General features: G+C 33.5%; 1 protein-coding gene across 4 annotated transcripts in view; it reads left to right on the top strand.

Annotated features, from left to right (window-relative positions):
• Akt (AKT serine/threonine protein kinase) overlaps positions 1 to 15,816 on the top strand; it is a 71,880-nt gene that overhangs the window by 9,641 nt on the left and 46,423 nt on the right. For all 4 annotated transcript variants that reach the window (XR_015042539.1, XM_085821733.1, XM_085821732.1 and 1 more), the window contains exons 6-7: positions 9,958 to 10,105; positions 10,185 to 10,316. Coding sequence is in view for 3 of the 4 variants with exons in the window: in XM_085821733.1 (XP_085677859.1) it covers positions 9,958 to 10,105; positions 10,185 to 10,316 (280 nt within the window). In the remaining variant the exon portion in view is untranslated. The remainder of the gene's footprint in view (positions 1 to 9,957; positions 10,106 to 10,184; positions 10,317 to 15,816) is intronic.

Raw genomic sequence — 15,816 nt, 5'->3', positions numbered from 1 at the left:
GCAGAATTCGAAAGGAACTGATGGTTCTTTAATTAATAAACACTGAGTATTTGAATTGATTCATTTTTGGGCTTTGTAAAAACGCTTTTGTCAATTCTTTCTATTCTGTTAGACCCTCTGATTTTGCTGGAAGCAGTGTAGAATGCTGTGAGAACTTCCCACAGGTAATTGATCCAATCTAACAACCATATTCAAGTGATCATATGTCCATTAGTATATACTTTTTTTTTATGGCAGGTTCTCATAACTTTGAAAATAAACTACTATTTGCTGTTTTGTAGGAGGCAAATCCCAAATTTTAACCATTTCTTTCAAAATGCAAAGGGGGAATGCAGTAATAATAGTTCATTAATATCTTCATTTATAAAATAAAAGATAGCTTGATTGAGACTCAGTCGAGATTACACCGAATGAAAGCACAGATGTTATGAGTGTGCTGTTACATCACATATCCATATTGTTGCTAAATCACAGTAATCTTTGTTCCAGTTTCACATTCGACGAGGTAATATGCAAGTACCAATAAATTTAATGTATGCTCTTTATTTTAAAGATGTTTTGTAATATTCTTTAATATATTTCTCGGTATGTCATGAATTTAACTTAAAACAATTTTTATTTTGAAATGTTTTTTTATTGGCTGTATAGGAAGGATTAGTTCCATTTCCAAACTAATGATATCTGAAGTGAAAAATAGTGCTCTTGTTGTATGTGTTTATTACTTTTATGTTTTTTTTTAATTGTTAAGCATAACAGGGTTTGTACTGTCCTTAAGAGTCCTTAGGTTTTTTTTTAAATCAATTTTTGGTCCTTAAAAATCCTTATTTTCGGCCAAAATCGGTAGAAGGTTCTTTAATTTTGATCATTCATAATTTCTATCTATTTTTGCGATTGCCAATTTTGAGTGTGAATTACCATTTTGAAAATATATTTTTGGTGATTCATTGACAAATATGGTTATCTTGTGAATGGGTTCATGGGTTATAATTTGTTCCTATTTCTAATATAAATGATGGGATATTGGAGGTTCTGAACAAGAAATGGAATATAAGAGTTTTGAAATTATTTCATTTTTTTCCTAATGAAGAGCTCTTAAACAACTTTTTGCTTTTGGGGATGTAAATTCTTTTATTAAACAGTTCTAAATTTGGTGACTTATCAACATTTTGGTGATTTTTAAGATCAGTTTCTATAGAAAATTTTTAATTCTGAGATCTGGGAATTTAAGATACAATAACATGCTGAACAAATACTAATTCAGAAGTCGAAATCAGCGTTAATTTTAAAATTAACGCTGATTTGTGTTGTTTGACTTCTGAATTAGTATCTGGGAATTTTTAGACAATTTTTTTTTAAAACATTGTAACTGATAAATTTCATTAAAATAATGGTGAAATATTGGAATTAATAACATTAAAATAAAACATTTTTAATTTTTCCTGTCGTATTGTAAAGTTCTGTTTTGATTACTTATTATACAATATTTTGAATCTGAAAAATAAACAAAGGTATAATGATATAAAGCACAATTTACAAAACATTTCTAAGCAAAAGCAAAATAGTTATGTGATTATTAAAAATGTCTTTTTTATTTTTTCATGGTAAGATTTTTTCCTGTGTAAATGTCTCAGAATATGCATCAGTTTTCTCTATAAAATTAATTTTACACTTTTCCCTTTAGATTTGTTTCCCAAAATATTTCTGGCTTTTTGCTGTTACAGAATTGCTAGGGGTATTTTCTTTTTTTAGGAATTTAGACATTACAGCTTGGAAAGTTAAGAAGGATTTGAAGGCAAGATTTGTAGACCCACAACTCTAGAAGATTCCAGAAAAATGTGACAAAATGAAAAATGTCTCCATGGTATTAACACATAAATAGATGTATTTCACAGAGAGTTTGCAATGAATTTCTTACTTTTTTGGAGAACCTCCGGAAGAACAATGAAAACTTAATATTTGAATGTTTCACTCCTGATACTAGAATCTTTCTTAACATGCTTATCTTCTCTTTATTTTTTCTACTTTTCACTAGACACAAGCATGGAGAGCATTCAAAATGCTTCTAATCTTATCATATGGACAGGCATTATAGAAAGTAATTTTTTTATTAATAAAGAAATTGAAAATTGACAACTTAAAAGATTCATCTAATATGTCTTAATGCATCATACACAGGGCATTTTCCCACTTGATGCGATCTCCGTGGATTCCAAATTCTGCTTCCAATGCGTGCTCTAAGTTCTATGTTTAAATTAATTAACTTTTGCCATTTCTAGATTTTGTTGCTTGGTGTGTCACTAAATTCTAAAAATTCTTCCACACCAGCTCTGTAACCGGCCCTTACCATGTATATTTCATATTTTGAATGTTCATATTACTAAAGAAATAAAATTAGCAGCTTTTTCTAGACATTCTAAATGTTTTTTTTTTTCTTCTTTTTAATAGCAGAAATCTAATTAAATCCAAAAATTCTAAAATAAAAAGGAAATATGCTGAAGAAAGAAACTGAATACATAAAGAGAAAGAAAATTATTTCCCATTTTTATTTCCTCACCAGAGTGCAAATCACTTAAGACAGTTTTAAACTGAGGTTTTTGAAGTGTAAGACAGGAGTGTGTTTCTGACCTCCACTTGCTCACTGCATTAGTTTCTGCCAGCTCTGATAATTTATAATTATTTGTCTTTGCTCATCGCTGCCGACATTTGAATTAGTTATAAGGATAGAGTTACTGAGCCAGCTTAAATTAAAATTAATTTAATAAATAGTCTTTGACCACTAGTCCACATTTTTAGTTTGACTCTTCTTGTTTAATTACATTACCACAAGCCTTGTCTGACTTTGTCGTTGTTTTTGAAATTTGTGTTCTTTAAAAGAGAGTAAAACACAATAATGATGGAGAACCGAGGTTCTCTGCTGTAGAAGTACAAGTTGCACTAAGTTGAAAACATAAGATTTAATCGGTGATTTAAGTTTAACAAAATAGATGAACATATTGTGTCAGACTGTTTTATTAGTGAAATTATATGATGGTTAACATACGAATGCACTTGACATAATTTGATGCCTGCTTAACACTTTACTGACCGATTGCCTATTAATGGATTTTTATTCGCAAACACCTACCAACTGATAACCTATTAATCGGCTTTTTATCAACAAAGCCTACTAACCAATTAATCGCTTTTTTCTCAGGGCTACCTAAAAATAGCTTATCAATCAGTAGCCACGGCGATAAACAATTGCCATTTGCTTTATCATCTGCATTTTATTATTAGGGAGAATCTGTGGCCGTGCGGCTGGCCGTATTCTGTTGAACCGCTAGCGGTCGGTAAAGTGTTAACAGTTTATTTGGATAACATGTACTTGGCGATGCAGAAAAATAATCCGGAATTCTTGGATAGATTCCTATTTCCACTGTGCTGTTCCTTGTTAGGACTCTATGTATCACATTTCTGCACCACGCACAAGAGAATAACGGCTACTGGCTACGTCAACAACCACTTATGGATAGGCATGCCATGAAGGACAGTCTTCAGCACAGTCGTGAATGGGAGAAATGCAAATTTTCCATCAGTTGTTACTCTCAGACGTAGCGATAATTTGCTTCACATCTGTCAAGGGTTTTGGACTATTTAAGTTTTACCAGATCAAGTAAACCATCATAGATACATTGTTGAGATTCACAATACAGAGATAGATTGTGGGTTTCAAGTTAGGAGACAAGGCATACAGAAACTACTGAGAACATTTTTTGCATATTGAGACAATTTTCTAATTGTTAGAAAAGATGATCAGAAAAGGAATTTGATATAAATTAGCCAAAATGTGTGGGAAGGCTTCACATTAAAAAGGTGCGTAAATATTTTGTTGAGTGTTGTTGCTAAAAAATTTAAATATTTTGTAGTTTTTAATGTGTAATTATCCTAATATCATTTAAGAATCAATGTCATAAATTACATGTATTTTAAACTGTGAAATTTTATTAGATTGTGATTTTAATAGGGCCTTTTTTCATAAATTTAGTTGAAAAATAAATAAAGTGTAATAGTGGCCATGTAAATCCATAATTACGAAGGTAATCTACTTACCTAATTTAATTATTTATAATTGACTGCTTACCCTTAAAAATTATCTCTTCATATTAAAGTGAGTTATTGCTTTTCATTAATTCTTACGATGGTCACAAGATAAAATCTAAAAATTCCTGTAAAACTGATTCTTTGATTCAAAAATCTAAAAATTCCTGTAAAACTGATTCTTTGATTCTGACTTGAAATAATACAAAACAACTTATCACCTCTCATGCTTTAGTGGCTTATTGGAACCTTAAAGTATATTAACTAGGTTACAACCCCTGGAACTCTACACGAAGCTATGACACTACCTGCGCCAGACAGAGCCCAACTAACTTTCAAAACTTGCCAATCATGACTACATCAGACCTTTCAGGTATGTATGAGCAGGTATCTCTGTAGGCAAGGAGTAGCGGTGACAACTGGCATTCTTTTGTTATGAATCATGCTGATTATGATTTTACTTCTCATTTTAATGCATACCGCTTGACATAAAATCTACTTGCTATTTACTAAATCTCTAGACTGAGCTTTTAAGAGTTAATCTGTTCAATGTATTGCAGACTGTGGCTTTATCATTCAGGTATGTAGTGCTTCAAGAAAATAGGTTTGACCCAAATTTTCTTACTCCAGCTTCCTCTATATGTAAAACACTTTTTTAGAGTTCTTTGTCAGCAGAGTAGCAGAATTTCTTTATCTTAAGGTTAACCAAAAACAATTCTCTAGTGGCACTATAAATGCATGAGGGCTTCTTTCAAATATCACCTTCTGTATCCCATCTTTTAAGGTTTCCACATTCAGAATCTTCCCTTTGGGATAGACACATTATGCTCACAGAGAGTTATAAAAAAGCTAAAGAAAAGCTTGCATGAAATGCTTCATGGCATTACTGTACATTAACCCTTTCTGGACAGGTGTCTCATATATCTATTTCCTATGAACGTCTCTCACAGTGGGGCGTCCCACCCATGCATCACTGGCGTATGTACTTAAGAGACAAGTGATGCATATCTGCATTTTAAGCTGAACCATTTTTTTAAAGAGCACCAGATAGCATTTTATATCTTACTTTTGAACTGAATATACTTTGGGATCCTGACCTTCAGCTTGATCACATTCTGCCTAACTTTGATGTCAGGAGAGAAAGCATAATGTAAAAAAGCAGAGTTTATAACTTGCTATGTGATATAAACATTCCTGTTTCTAATGTTTCTTTGAATCATTCTTTTTTCAGGGCTGTATAAGATCGTTTAGGATTACTATGTGGGGTTTTATTATGCTTTGCATTGTTTTTATTGCTTATATTTTGCGTACTTCCCTTTTCATTTCGGAAAGCCTTGACTACAATTTATTATGGAGAGAAGTGTTATTTATCAGAGGAAGGATAAATTTGCATGGTAAATGAGCCTAGTTAGTAACATGGATGAGAATGGAAATTAATTTTCTAAAGAGTTAAAGACCGATGTTCCTAATGATTTTGATACGGACTCTCTGAGACTGAGCTCACTGAGTGCCTGCCTTCCACTTTGTGAACAATTTTGTTACTTGTTCTTTTTAAAAGTTCTTTCTTGAATTTTGTTTATTAATTTTAAAGTTTATTAATGTATTTTGTTAATTAAAACTTTTAATAATTTAAATAGCGCTTAAAAATTATTTCTCAGAGTAAGCAATTTTTTTATGTATTTTCATATAACGTAAAGAGAAAAGAATATCAAATGTTAATTTTAATATGTATGGTAACTTATGCATAATCTAAAATGATACCAAAAATTTTGACATAGAACTAAAACTTTTTTTGTATTTTTTTTTGTGTGTTTTCCCGCTAGCGATGTAAAACTCCCGTCCTGTGGAACGATTCGTTTCAACTCCATCTGATTCAAAGAAATGTCTTAAATAAAGGCATGTTATCTTGATAGGGTTAATGGTCGTTGAATGGAAAGAAAGTGGTAAATGTAGGCTGGGAAAATAAAAGCATTGGTCAAGTGGTAGTTTGGTGAATAGACAAAAGGCAATCTTTCTGCTGGCTAGAAATGTAAATTTTGAAATTTAAATAAATCACCCGAAGAAGCATTTTTTGAAGTTATTATGTGCTTAACTGGTAACATGTCTAAACTGCTAAGCAAAAATACATAACCGTGTAGGAAAAGGGTATATTAAAAGATTTTGATATTCTTGGTAGCCAGAGAAAACTTACATTTGAACTAGAAATTTCCCAAACAGCATCACGCAATTATTTAAACAAGAAATTATAATTAATGAATTACTAATTAAAAATGCAAATATCTCAAGGAAGTGCAAAAGAGACAGAAAATTAAGAGACATTGACAGAAAACTGAAATTGTTTTCCTAGACTGCTTTCAAGCTATATAGCTAAAAATTCTTCTGTTTCTGGAGCATTTTTCATTCATTTGCTAAATGCTAGGAGAGAATTTTATGTCCACCAACATATGCCTCACATGTTGGAGAAAGTGAAATCGGATACTATTCATCAGAAATTGCAGGGTTAGAAGAAAGAAGTGGATAATAATGCAGCTGATAACTGAATAAAAGGAACCTTTAACTTTGGCTGTTAAATGAATACTAGCCACTTGAAATTTATAACAAAATGAAACGACTGTGTCACAGAACACGCATTACTATGTAATAGTGGAGCATAAGTTAGGTTATGAAATGAAGGAATAAGTTACTGTTTCATGAACATTCAAAATGGACCCGATAGTTAAGAAGACAGCACTGGTTACTGACAAAAGCAGAAAATCTTAATGCCTGAAAGAATCAAGAGAGAATCTGAAGAGTCAAGAATTTACTTCTGACTTACCATAACAATGGAACTTCTGGGATGACAAGTAATATTTTTTACTGATTTTTCTTCCAAAATGGGACAGCTAACTGAGAGGGGGGTAAATAGCTATTTAGTATATCCATATTGTTCATAGTTAGTAATTGTTCCATATTGTTCAACAGCACATTTCTTTCTGAAAAGCAGTAGTGTCTCTTCCTGCAGATTCAACTTCTAACATTTAATTTTAAGTTATTATAAAAGCCAAAGCTGTTTAGTACACACATTTCTTTCTGAAAAGCTGTAGTGTCTCTTCCTGCAGATTCAACTTCTAACGTTTAATTTTAAGGTATTATAAAAGCTTTCAAATTTCATTTTAAAGAAAGATGTTCAGTAAATAATGAAGAGAACTGTAGTTTGTGAAAATGCAAGCACTTTGAAGGAGATAAATAAGTCAGTATCTCTGCTACAGGCTATGCATAGAGTCAAATTGATCTCTTAAATTAATGACCTTTTAAAATCATTAAAAAACTGCTTTCCAAGATGTGGCTTTTACATAGAAGAAGCCTCAGAAGAACTGCAAACTATAGCTTATGTTCCAGATATCAGCGAGGGATGTTACAAGGATTTATTTTTAGAATATTTGTCATTTCACATTAATATTGAGACAAGGTGCATAAAAATTGACTATGAAAGTGTAAAAAGAACTGCGGGAACAGATAGTGAAAGTGATGATAAGGTGTCATCAGTCAAATCTGGAAAAACTGCAAATTCTAAGAAAAATTCTTGAACTAAACGGTGCTAATCTAAAAAGCTATCGGCTGTTTTACAAAATTGAGAATGCAAATGGAAAACAGCTGTTGAACAATATGGTACAAACACAGATAGAAGAGTTATTTGTAAGAGAGAAAATTTCATCAGGAGCATAGTATAAAAATATTTTTACAAATATCTAAAAAATGAATTTCAAACTTGCATAAATACATTAATTTTAATGTTAATTATTATTTTAGAATTAATTAATGAATTAATTGTTAGTTATGATTTTACTTGAAAAGTTTAAAACTGATATCACTGTTTGCAATGCACAACTCGCCATCTATTAAGCTCAGCTGCTTAAAAAATTAAAATACGTTTGGAACAGAAGTAATTTTAATAAGTGGGTGGGTAGCATATTTCTTTCATTGTTATTTTAACTTTTGTTTTTATTTATTGGGTTGCTAAGATCAGTTTGGTCTTTTCAGCAGGCATATCATGAATGTTTATATAAGGGTTGTTCAAATGAAAGGTACGAAACATCGTAACAACCAAACTAGTTGAAATTTGAATATGCTGCTTTGGCATAACGTAGTGAGACACCTAAGGACGCGAATGCAATATCAAACATGGTTGTATGCAAGTGCATGATGCAAGAGTGTAGGAGGCATTTGTGTGTTCCATCCAATTGATGCGGCAGTGTGAGTGATGACATCTTGGCCTTCACCATGCAGAATTCAATGATTGAGGTTTAGTGAGCTGTTGTCAGATTTCTGACTGTAGAAGGGATTAAACTGATCGATATTCATTGCCGGTTGGTGGCTGTATACAGAGCAGAACTGGCACTCCAATTTCTCACTGACTTGTCAAACACACAGTCTGCTCCATATACGGCTATCATCTGGTGATGAATATTGGCTGGTTTAACCCCTTCCGCAGTCAGAAATTTGATAACATCTTGCTGCTCCTCAGTCGTTGAATATTGCATTTGAACGACAAGATGTCATCGCACGCACTTTCGCATCAATTGGACGGAGACAACATCTGCCCGCTTCGCTTCGGCATCTTGTACATGCACACAACCATGTTTGATACTGCATTTACGTCCTTAGATGTCTCGCAATGTTATGCCAAAGTGGCATATTCAAATTTCAACTGGTTTGGTTGTTACAACGTTTCGTACCTTTTTATTTGAACACCCCGTATACTAAAGCAAAAAGTGATCATCCAAAAACTAGGCTGCATTTGCACCAGTAATGTTTTGCTATCTGCACAGTATTAATTAGTTTAAAAGCAAAGAAGCATGTAGATCTCTCAGGTTCACTGCTGAAGGTCTGTATTTCAAGGGTTGGCACGTTCAATAAATGTGGCTGTCTGTTAATGTAAAATCTAGGTTATGCACAGAGAAGATTAAACTCCCAACATAGCTTCAATGATTAAATTGTATGAGTTCTTATGCTTTGTTACAGGAGTTGAAGGCATGTTAGGAGGAGCATCATGTTATGATTATACTGAGGTTGTCAGTGAGATGTTGTAGTTGCAAATAATACTGTTTGGTGATGATGGTGCCTAATAGATGCTAAAGGATTATATAATAAGAATCCCACTAAAGACATAATGTGACACAGGTGGATGTTTGTTTTGACTGATCCTTTACCACTTCATTCTTTTTGTATTAAAGATCAAAAGTGCTTTATGGTGGTATAGAGGTCTTATTCTTCTTTCCATATAATGGTAAAGTCTGATTAGGTATTACTGCATAATTAAGATGAGAGAAGCAGAAGTTCCTGCTCGTTGATTTTCTCTGAACAGATTGTTCTAGTGATAGTTTGATCCTCAAGCAAATGGCAGTACTAATAGTACTGTAGCCTTTAGCCTTTGCAAGCTGGTACAGAATTAAACTTGTGTCTGCTGTGATCCCTACAATTATACTTGTGCCTGCTCTGATTTAGATGTCATCTTAAATGATACCATTCTCTAAACTTGGTACTCATGGAAGTATATGAATTAATGATTTGCATGCATCCTCCTTCATTCTCTGATTGCACTGTTAACAACACAACTTAACTTGGGAGCATTGGAGCCAGATTTTATGCTGTAAGACTTTCTCAAAGGCATATCAGAGCTGTTGCATTCTATATCCTGAATCATTTATATGTTGATTTATAACCTTCTTTCATCTATATTCTTTGGCATAAGTTTGAGAATGTTTGATGAGATTTTTCATCTACTTATAAAAAAACCCAAACTTTCTGAATGCAGAGCATCTTTCTAAAATAACTATCCATTTAGCTAATTTAAATAAGGTTAAACTGATTTGAAGAATGAAATTAATTTTTAAATTTCAGAGAAGAGTGGATGCAGGCCATTCAGTATGTAGCTGATCGACTCCAAGAGCAAGAACCTGACCAGGATGTTGAGATGATGGAACAAGATGATCTCATGGGAAGGTTAAATATATCCACGCGGACTTCTGGTTCTAGGGGAAGAAAAATCGTAAGCACATATGATTTGTATATGTAGCAGTTATTATTATGAATGTTCTTTATTATGTTAATTTTTTTCTTCTTTTCAGACTTTAGATAATTTTGAATTTTTAAAAGTCCTTGGAAAAGGAACTTTTGGTAAAGTGATACTATGTAGAGAAAAAGGTTCAGGTCAACTGTATGCTATTAAAGTTTTAAAAAAGGAGGTTATAATTGCTAAGGTAAATATAATTTGATCAATAACTTTTATTAAGTTATTTATTTCTTTATCCATGTTTGATAAGAATGCTTTGAAAGCATGTTATCAATGAATAATAGGCAATATTTTTACTTAATATGTTGTTTATTTATATGTGTATTTTCTCTTATATATCTATTATATATATATATATCTGTATACATCTATATAACCTATATATAATATATATACACAGTATATTCTGGCATATAACATGCTTTTTTAATATAAAAAAAAATTGAAATTTACAGGTGCGCATTATACACCGGATAAAAAAATGATAGAATTAAAAATAAGGAAAGGATGAGCATATAAAAATTAGATTTCTGCAGATATGTAAATGCTGTTTATTTAAAAGAAATGACATACTTTGAGCTTACAAATTTTCAATATTGGAGAATATGAAAAGTTCTTCATATTTTTCTTCTATTATATCTTCAGGCCCATCATCGAATTATGTTTCATCTTCACCATCACTATTACCCTGATCCATAAGTAAATAATCATCTTCTATTCCATTTGTATTATTAGGAGTATTGCATTTTTAAAATAATTTTTGAATTATACGTCAGTTTCATTTTCACTCCATACTTTTATTATCCACTCGCATACTATTTCTAGATTGTCATAAAGCATTTGCCTCCTTATGTAAATGGTTTTCATCTTCTAATATCCATGTATTTCATTTAAAATTTTATTGTAATTTTAATGTATTGTTATTTAAAATTTTATTTGAATGTTTTATTGATACGCACATCTAAATGCAAAACTATTGGTGTTAATCCATCTAAAATAACTACCATATCTCTATTACACTCTTTCAACAATTTCTTTATGTTATCCATTAGATAGAATATGAACATGTCCCAAACTAAAAGACTTTCCATATTCTTTAACCCTCTGAGAGGCCCACCAGCGGCCGAGCGGTAAAGTCGCTGAACACTAGTAGTTCGGTCCGAGGTTCGAATCCCGCGAACGGGCTGGCTGCATGGGTGTTTTCGTGATTTCCCCCCTGTGTAACGTATATACGAGCCAGTTTCCCTTAGAAAGTCCTCCACAAAGGCATCCTTTCCCTTAGGCAGATAGCCCTAGTGTGCTTTGCCATATTTAAATACACACACCATCTGATTAACCCTCTGAGTGTCATGGCCGGCTTTATCTGGTCATGAGATTTTTTGTCACTTGGTATACATTAGCTTATAATTTACGATGTTTTGCTCTCTTACTTTCTTTAATAATGTAAATGTTATATTAATAAATGAAATTTTATGAAAATAGAGCCTAAAATAAGTAAATATGCAAATTTAGCTCATAAAGGCTCTTTGAATACAAGTCTTCATGACAGATCCCAAAACCCAAGCCGCTCAGAGGGTTAAGGCAATAGGACGCTTTTGCCAAGCATTTCTCACCCACAATTTCACACATTTTTGTTCATCCATCCTTCCTGGTGAACATGAATGAAAACACCATTTGAGAAATTACATAACAAAACTAAATGAAAATTGAAATTTACAAACTCAATTTTGAAAACATATAGGCTGCATTACTTTGTTTGTAAACAAGCATCTTCTATTTCTAACTAAACAAGCATCTTAAGCAAAAAACCTATTTATATTTAAACAAGCATCTTAAGCAAAAAACCTATTTTTAAGGTTTTTTGCTTGTTTAAAAATCATTTAATTTTAGTGGACTAAGTGAGCGCAAAAACATGTAAAGCAGAAGTAGTAAGCAGTATAAAAACTGTAGCATAAAAAGAGAGACAAATTCTAAATGATTGCAAAATAATATACAAATTTAAAAAAAAAAATGAAGTAGATTGAATCTAAAAACAAATCTTACAAATAATAATCCAACACTTGAAAAAAACAAAACCATATGCAAATTTATTAATTCAAAATTGAAAAAACTAAATGCAAATTTTGAAAACATACAGGCTGGGTTAAGAAATAAACGCACAGTTAATAAACAAGCAAGCTTAAAAGCCTGTAGTGGTTGGACTGATTAAAACAGAGATTACTTTGTTTTCCCAAGATTATTTTAACATTTTAATTCATATCCTTGTTAAAAAAAAGGCTGTCATATTTATTTACTTTTTTCGTTTCATGAACCTCCTTATGATGATGCAGTGAAAGATGTAAATATAATTTTTCATTTTTTTTGGCATGTTTTACTGTTCTTTTTCTTGAGAATTTGTTGCTATGCCCCTGTCTTTTGGTTTTTGCATGTGGTTTATTCCAAACTGAATACAAGATGGATTTGAAATATATTCATTTTCTATTTTATTTTGCATTATTACTGCCACTTGTTGCTGCTATCAGTGCACAATTGGAATGGATTTTAAACTGTCTTTTTATTTTGTACTTATTCCTTTTTATAATATACTGAAGTGCCATTACATTATGACCCCTTCAGTATGTAGTAGGGCCACCATTCACCCTCAAAACTGCCAATACCCATCGAGGCATTGATTCGACAAGAGGCTGTTAGGTAGTCTGAGATATCTGGTATCAGGCACTCACCAACTGGTTCTGCATGTCCCGCAACATTGTGAGGTAGTAGCAGGGCAGTACAAATTCAGTTTTCCAGGTGGACCCACAAATGTTTGATTGAATTCATGTCAGTTGGATCTGAAGCGCAAAACATAATTGAAATTCATCAGAATGTTCCTCGAACCACTCCCAGACAATTTGGCCCTTATGACATTGTGCATTATGTTTTTGGTAAATGTCATCACCCATCGAGGAACACGCCCTCAGGGGCTCACTTTTGTGAGTACAGATGTGATAATCCTGAAGTACCCTAGCCCTTCAAGGGATCATCATCTTGGTGAAACGGGTGTCACAATCCTGGAGCCCCAGTGATCTATCCTCTTTTCCATCTCCTCTTGGCTGGAACCTTTTTCCTTCCCTTCTCCCTTGTGGTTTTCCTTTTAGGAGGTTGGGGCTCGTCATGAGAAACTTGAGCAGCCCTTGTCTCTAGATATCGAGTGGTGAGAAAACTTCCCACGTGTTTGCCGAGCGTGGAGACCCGTGTCGCTGGAAGTTTAGTGCTTATATACAGACTCGTTTAGTGCTTTGAAATCCTTAGATTCATCTTATAGTACTCAGAATCCCATTGTGGTTGACATTTTAAGCCTTTAATCTTAAACTAAAAAGTTGTGGGTATGACATCCTGTACTGTTGGGTTTCAGGACATGTGGGTATGAAATAGAATGAGCTAGACATTACAACCAAATCTGCAGTTCATCTGGCACATTGACTTATCCTCTTTAATGACAGCTGTAAAGTCATCAAGTCATCAAGGACAGATTGTTAATTAAATGGCAGCAACTTTGGGATGTCCAGCTAGAAAATAAAAGAGTCAAACCAAAAATTGAATGTTGGGAGCGCACTAGGAACTGGAAGGAGGAAAATTTGTTAACCCCCTCTGAGAATAGGTCACTCACATATTACAGTTATCTATTGAAAGCTGAGCGAACAAGCGTGCCCAAACTGTTATTCTGTAATGTCAGTCATTTTTTAATAGAGTGTCCATATTTTAAAAATCTTCGTTTGAAACATTTTAAGAAATGTGACTTGCCTCTGGACCATATAATTGGGAAAGAGGTCAATCCAAATTTGTTCCATTACCTGAAAGAGACAGGTATTTATTATATACACGTATATTATTTAATTTAATTTGATTTTGATGTCCTGTCTTATTGTTTTAATAGTATATATTTTATTATATATCTTATGTTTCAAGGGCTTTTGTCTTGTTTTGTATCTGTGATAATTATATGAGGAGTGTGTAGTTGTTTATTTTAAGCATTTTACCATTGTATATAATTTTCATCATTGTGTTTTATGCTATTCTTGTAGTTTTTATCCTGCCTGTTGATTTTTATGTCTATTTGTATTTAAGAATATTTGATACACGTTTCAGCGCATATAACCATTAAGATTTTGCTCCAGAAAAGCCACTACACCACCACCCGTCAGGAACACAGTTGCCATGAAGGGGTGCACCTGGTCTGAAATGATGCTTGCATAGTGCACAGATGTCAAGAATTGTTTTATGGGAATGATGGATTTGAATCTATCCCATGAAAACTGCCCACATCATAATACTGCTGCCACTGCCTTGTACTTTGGTACCAGGGTTTCCATTGGAAATAGGTATATTCACAATTAACATCCGTCAATGTAATTGACCGGAAAACATTATTCATCGAACCAGGAAACTTTCTTTTATTCTTTTGTGGTCTAATGCTCATGCTCCTTGATGGATTGCAGGCACTGTTCTGATATGAAACTACACTGTTGGTGTTCATGTGCCATCAATACTAGGATGGGATTTGAGTACTTGCTGCGTAGGCCCATACACAGCAGTGTTCAATGCTTTGTGTGTTGAAACACACCATCTAGGTTGCCACTGTTGTAGCTGCTAGTGATTTTGGCCATGGTTAACAATATGTAACTGTCTGTGGAATCAATGTTTCGCCATCCATACACCTCTTTTGATAAGTACTCAGAATGGCTGCATGTGGGCAGCCCACTAAATGGCCCATTTCTGAAATCGTCCTAAATGTGTGTTTTTCGCACGGTGATAAGGATGATGTATTCAATCAGCATAATGTGCATTTGTGGGCTCAAGAACACCCACGGTTTTTGACACCATCTAGCACAGCATCGCTTGGCAGTAAATGTGTGGGTAGGTTTGGTCGGTGAATGCTTAGTCAGGATGTATCTTTTACCATCCTGCATGACTGCCACAAATTATCCTATTTTTCTGGAACAGGTTCTTCCTAGCTTACTTGATGATATTCCAGCAAACGTGAGCTGCAATATGTTGTTCCAACATGATGGGGTGGCGTTCATTTTGGACTGGCTGTTCAAGGGAATTTAAACAAGTCATTTCCATACGGATGGATTGGGCGTGGTGGTCCGTTCCCTAGCCACCACGCTCACCTGATTTATCGAACCTTTATTTCTTTCTGTGGGGAACCCTCAAAGCTATTGTGTATCACGATCCTGTGGAGTTTGATGGCAAGACTCATCTGCGCTGCTGAAGAAATTGCTAGTGTGTCCGACAATCAACGCTTCGCCAGTTTCAGGCATGCTTGCCATCTGATGGTGCAAACTTTAAGCATATGTTGTAACATTAAAGCCCTTTATCTCAAGTGCCATTTGTATTCATGTTTTCCAATAAATATTTCAAATTATTTACTCTCTTTTGTCCTTTCCGAGCTTCTAACTGCATAGTATAGTAATATTATGACCTCTTCTAGTCATGTGGGCAGCAAGAATTGCACAGCAATCTTATGACCTTTTCTGGTCATAAGATTGCTGTGCAATTCTCTATCCTTATGGTGTGCCTTATCTTACCTAATAGTTTTAAAGATATTTTTGACACACCCTGTAAAGGTGAAAGCAAAAAGTTGTGTGCCATTAATGTACTCAACTGATTAAGTTCAAAGTGATTCCCTTTTGCCCCCCCTCCCT

This window comes from Stegodyphus dumicola, chromosome 8 (genome assembly GCF_044657685.1).
Source record: "Stegodyphus dumicola isolate Sdum_Otavi_A_Nest chromosome 8, ASM4465768v1".
Taxonomy (NCBI): domain Eukaryota; kingdom Metazoa; phylum Arthropoda; class Arachnida; order Araneae; family Eresidae; genus Stegodyphus; species Stegodyphus dumicola.
The sequence above is the reverse complement of the archived record's forward strand: the minus strand, read 5'-3'. Positions and strand labels throughout refer to the sequence as shown.